General features: G+C 44.1%; 1 protein-coding gene across 1 annotated transcript; it reads left to right on the forward strand.

Annotated features, from left to right (window-relative positions):
- Positions 1 to 3250: 3250 nt before the first annotated feature.
- LOC101411290 (large ribosomal subunit protein eL27-like) lies at positions 3251 to 3703 on the forward strand. Its single transcript, XM_058277239.1, has one exon. The coding sequence runs from the start codon at positions 3290 to 3292 to the stop codon at positions 3698 to 3700; it is 411 nt and encodes a 136-aa protein (XP_058133222.1). The 5' UTR covers positions 3251 to 3289; the 3' UTR covers positions 3701 to 3703.
- The last annotated feature ends 2297 nt before the right edge of the window (positions 3704 to 6000 follow it).

Here is a 6000-nt window from a genome sequence, read left to right on the forward strand (position 1 = left end):
ACCAGTTTGAATGACAGCAGATTTCTTATCTGAAACCATGGAGGTCAGAAAGAAGTTGCACCACATTTTTCAAGTGCTGTAAGAAAAAAAACTGTCAGTCATGAGTTCTGTATATCCTGTAAAACTATCCTTCGGGAATAAAAGGGAAATAAATATATTCTTAGATGACAGAAAACTAAAAGTGTTTGTCTCAAGCAGATCTACCCTTAAAGACTGGCTAAAGGAAGTTCTTCAAACAAAAAGGAAATGATAAAATGATCTTGGAACATCAGAAAGAAGGAACAATGAAAAAAGCAGAAATATAGGTACATACAATAAACTATCCTTTTCTACATAAGTTATAAATCATATTCAGTGATTGAAAATTCTAAGACCATCTCATTCTCAACAGTATTTTACATTGGGGTAGGTACCAAGGGACCTAAAAGAAGTCAGATTACCACACTTCACTCAAGGTGATAAAATGTTCATACTGGTAGACTGCCATAAGACACACATGTGCATAATAATACCCAGAGCAACCACCATGGAAAAGAGACACCCTCAAAAATGCTATGAGCAAATTAATATGGAATCCTGGAAAAGGTTGAAGCAATCCATATAAAGGCAATAAAAGAAACAGAGAAAAAAGAACCAGAGGAAACAAATGGTAAGCTAAGAGGTTTAAGCACTAACATACCAATAATTACATTAAGCATAAATGGTCAAAGTACTCCCAAAAAAGACACAGGTTGACAGAGTAGATAAAAAATGACCCAACTATAAGGCATTTACAGGAAAGTCATTTCAAGTTCAATGACATAAATAGGATAAAGTAAAGGATGTAGAAAAATATACCATGCAAACAATTTTTTTAAAGCAGGAATGGCTAGATTAATATCTGATAAAGTAGACTTCAGAGCAAAGTAAATAATTAGGAACAGAGGAATATTACATAATGATGAATGGATCAATCCACTAGGAAGAAATAATCATCCTACATGTATATACACTTAACCACACAGCCTCAAGATACATGCAACAACCTAGATGAACCCTGTATTAGTCAGCCAAAGGGATGCTGATACAAAGTACCAGAACTCTGTTGGCTTTTATAAAAGGTATTTATTTGGTAGAAGATTACAGTTACAAGGCCTTAAAGAGTCCACCTCAAGGTACCATAAGACGTACTTCCTCACCCAAGTCTGTTGCCATCTGTTGAAGCAATATGGCTGCTGATATCTGCAAGGTTTCAGCCTTCCTCTTTCCTGTTAAGGTTCCCTGGACCCAGCTTCTTCCTATCTCACTGTAGGCTGGAGAGCTGGTTTCTTCCCATGCTCAGTTGTTTTTTTCTCTTCACAAGGTCAGCTGTAAACTATCAGGTAAATAGTTCATCTCTCTTTCCGGGGCTGCAGGATCCTCTTCCATATCTGTGAGCTCCCTTCCTCTTTTCTCTTGTATCTGCTTCTGTGTTTCCTTGATTGAGTATCTGTTTAAATATCCTACAAAGGGAGTGGGGACTTGCGGTCACCCCTCCGGCTGAAGTGTGGTTTGCTGGCCTGGCAGGGGAGCGGCCGCGGTAGGCCTAATTCCGCTGCCCCCATAATAGGGTGGTTGGTCGGGCCCACCGCCACCCCTGAAGGAAGCTCGGCATGGGCGCAGAGTGCCCTCGGGTCTCCCCTTCTCAGCAGCCATGCTTCCGCGGCCGCCCCTCCTCCCAGATGGCGCCACCCGATGCCTTGTGGGGCGGCACCCTTCTTCTTCCTTCTCCCTGCGCAGGCGCAGGGCAGAAAATTCCAGTCTGCCCTTTTCCCCTCCCCCGACAGCAGCAACAGCCAGGTGTGGGCGGAAAAATCCAGCCCGCCCTTTTCCCTTCCCCCGACAGCAGCAACAGCCAGGCGTGGGCGGGAAACTCAAGTCTGCCCTCCACCCCAGCAACAGCAGCCACCAATCCCGAAACCCTGCCCCTTCCCCCAGCAACAGCGACAGCCAATCCCTAACCACCACCCCTCCCCCGCCCAGTACCGCCCACTGACCTTTTGCCGGCAACCAATCAGAACAGGGCGTGGCTTCGACCAATCAGCCTTCCCCAGTCCCTATAAAACTGTTGCCTCTCCCTCAGTAAAGTGGACTTGCGTGTTTACCTTGTCTCCGCGGTAGTTCTTCTGCCGTGCGCCCTCCAGTCCTGAGAGCCCCCGACAAGGGCCTGGCCTCCCTTGTCCCCAGTTCGTCGCCTGCTTCTCCGGGCGACCCCTTCATCGCCGGCTTCGCCGGGCGACCCCGTCAGCCGAACCGCGCAACCCCTTGTGAGACCGATCCCTCGTCTGCTGCCGGACCGACCCCTCGTCCCAGGTGGGACCGACCCCTCGTCCCAAGCGGGACCGACCCCTCGTCCAGAGCTGGACCGACCCCTCGTCCGCAGCCAGACCCCACCTCTACCGACCGAGCAAGCCGCCGCAGGGACTCAAAGTGAGTCACCCTAATGATGTGGTCAAATCAAAGCCCTGATCGTAACATAATGTAATCAAAGGGTATCATGCCCAGAAGAACAGACCAGTTTACAAACATGATCTACATCTCTTTTTGGAATTCATAAATAATCTCAAACTGTTAACAAACTCCAAAGAATTATGTAAGTGAAAAACACCAATTTCAAAAGTTTACTAACAGTATCGTTTCATTTATATATTTTCTTTTTTCTCCTTGTTTTTTTTTAGTTATTAAAATTTTTTATTTTTAAATAAGCTTTAGATTACGTAAATGTTACATAAAAAATATAGGGGGAAGCGAATGTGGCTCAACTGATAAGAGCTTCTGCCTACCATATGGGAGGTCCAGGGTTCGATACCCAGGGCCTGCTGGCCCACGTGCAGTGCTGCCGCATGCAAGGAGTGGCCCCCACACAAGGTACCCCTCGTGCAAGGAGTGCCCCCACGCAAGAGTGCAGCCCACCCAGGAGTGGTGTCACCCACAGACAGCTTATGCAGCAAGATGATGCAACAAAAAGGAAAAAAAAAGAGACACAGAGAAGAGACAATATGAGATGCAGTGAACTAGGGAGCTGAGGTAAAGCAAGAGAATGATCTCCTCTCTCCCACTCCGGAAGGTCCCAGGATGGGTTCCCAGAGCTGCCTAATAAGAATACAACACAGAAGAACACACAGCAAATGGACACAGAGCAGACAATGGGGGGGGGGGGGGATGGGGGGAGAAACAAGGAAAAATAAAAATAAAATAAAATAAAAAATATGTATATAAGGGATCCCCTCCTTCCTTCCTTCTGCTATAGGGTCCAGTGATTGCTACCGAAATGGGCGAGTTTATGAAACCCAGGAAAGTGGTGCTGGTGCTGGCTGGGCGCTACTCTGGATGCAAAGCCGTCATCGTGAAGAACATTGATGGTGGCCCCTCGGACCACCCCTACAGCCATGCTTTGGTGGCTGGAATTGACTGCTACCCCCGCAGAGTGACAGCTGCCATGGGCAAAAAGAAAATCGCCAGGAGGTCAAAGATCAAGTCTTTCGTGAAAGTTTATAACTACAATCACCTCATGCCCACAAGGTACTCTGTGGATATCCCCTTGGACAAGACCGTTGTCAACAAAGATGTTTTCAGAGACCCTGCTCTTAAATGCAAGGCCTGGCGCGAGGCCAAAGTCAAGTTCAAGGAGAGGTACAAGACAGGCAAAAACAAGTGGTTCTTCCAGAAGCTGCAGTTTTAGATATATTTTAAGTCATTACAAATGCAAAAATCTCTATGTCTGACTGCTGCACGTATTAGACTGGGAAAAGAGGTACATTCGTGGAAGGAGACACTGGGCACTGGGTGGTAGATGAAGGGCTCTGGGAAAAGGTAAAATAAAAGTTAAATTTGCCTTAAAAAAAAAAAAATAAGGGATTCCCATATATCCCACCCCTACCCCTCTCACACTTTCCCCCATTAACAACATCTTCATCAGTGTGGTACATTTGTTACAATTGATGAATATCTATTGTATGCATAGTTAGTAGTATGAAGTTTCTAACTATGGACTATATAGTTTACATTATAGTTTACACTTTGCACTGCACAATTTTATAGGTTTTGACAAAATGTATAATGGCCTGTATCTATCACTGCAATGTCATGCAGGACAATCCCAATGTTCCCAAAGTACCCCAGTTACACCATGTTCCCTTTCCTTCCCCTCAGAACCTCTGGTGGCCACTGCCTTTATATCAATGATACAAGTTCTTCCATTGCTAGTGTAATTGTAAGTCTACTCAAGTCCACACTTGCATTCCCCCCTTATGTTTGTTCATTCCTCAACCTTAAGGATTTGGCTTGGTGATGCCCACTCTGTTTTTGATTGAGAAAGGGCTTAGATCCCATGGAGCAGATAGACGGAACTGTCTTGCTTGCAGTGGTAGATACTCTGTTTTCTTGGATGGGCATTGCCCACCATCCTTTTGTTAGTTGTTCTGGGTGAGTCCAATGTTGCAACTCTGGCTGAGATTCAGGGCTCAACCAGCATATGAACAGACCAAAGATTTAAGTCTCTGTGACATATTTAATGAATATAGTGCTAATTATAGGTTCAAATAAAAAGGGCAGAATAGTCATGTGTAGGGAAATTGTAAATGAATTTAACTCTGTTACATTGGGGAGCATATATTCCAAAGTAAGGCCCACCAACAGGCTGCCAAATTCCCCAGATTGTCTGCTCTGCCTATAAAGTCTAGATATCTCTAGAGCCTTCAGGAGCCCTGCTGTTTGAGGCATTGTTTACTGTGGCAGTCAATGAGATCATGATGAAACATGCATAAGTGTAAGCTCTGGAATGATCACTTGACTCGCCTTGAAAACTCTTAGCCATAAAAACTCATTTGTATTTAATATTTCCCCCTTTCGGTCAAGGTCTTTTTCCAAATGTATTGCTAGTTAGTGCTTATTAATCCCTCAGTGCCAGGGAGGCTCATCCCTGGGCGTCATGTCCCACACCAGGGGGAAGGTAGAGCATTTATATGCTGGCTTTGGTTTAGAGGCCACATTTGAGCAACAAGGAGGCTTTCAGGAGGTTAACTCTTAGGCAATATATAATATTAGGCTAGGTTTCAATTTCTTAAGAAAAGTTTCATAAGTACAACCATGAAGATCAAGGATCTAGGAAAATGGCCTGTCTTCCTTCATTAGGCACTGCCCATGTAATTGGGATTCTTGCTGCTCTATTAGAGAACGTAGCAGGACTTCCCAGGATGGGGATTCAATATTTTTTGGTTATTGTGTGGGTCTCCATCCACCAAGACAATGCCCCACAACCACTTGAACATATTCACATGCCCATTTCACCCCTCCCCACATATCCCCCATCACTTAAAACCCATACCAGTGACCTCCCCCCACAGTTGTAACACTTCTGCAATCCAAAACCTCCCCCAAAACAAAACTAAAATAATTAACAAAAATAATAACAAAGGGGAGTGGATGTGGCTCAAGTGACTGAGCGCTGGCTTTCTACACATGAGGCCCAGGGCTCAATCCCTAGCCCGGTACCTCAAAAGAAAATAAAATACAAAAATTAAAAATAAAGGTAAAAATAAAAATAAAGTACAATAAAATTTTCCCTTCAATGGTTCTTTCATCACTGAAAGGTGTTATCATTTATGTAGTGAAAAATTGCTCCATATATTTCCCCAGTGTATTATTTTTGCTTTATCTTCAAAGAAGCTTTATGTTACAGAAAAGTCACATAGAAAATATAGGGGATTTCCGATTCCCAATCCCCTTCCCCCTCTCCTTATCCCCTGTGCATATTTTCAAAATGCAAAATTTTAGAAATGGTGAACAGATTAGGGGTTGTCAAGGGTTAGTTACAGAACCAGGGCTGGGGAAGGAGATGGGTGCGGTTATAAAAGGGTGATGTAACTTACAAAATTATGCAGGACAGAATATAACTATGATGTAAACTATAATCCACATTTAGTGGCAATGCTCCAATGTCTGTTCATCAATTGTAACAAATAAATTTACCACACTAATGAA

The sequence above is a fragment of the Dasypus novemcinctus genome, chromosome 16 (genome assembly GCF_030445035.2).
Source record: "Dasypus novemcinctus isolate mDasNov1 chromosome 16, mDasNov1.1.hap2, whole genome shotgun sequence".
Lineage (NCBI taxonomy): Eukaryota > Metazoa > Chordata > Mammalia > Cingulata > Dasypodidae > Dasypus > Dasypus novemcinctus.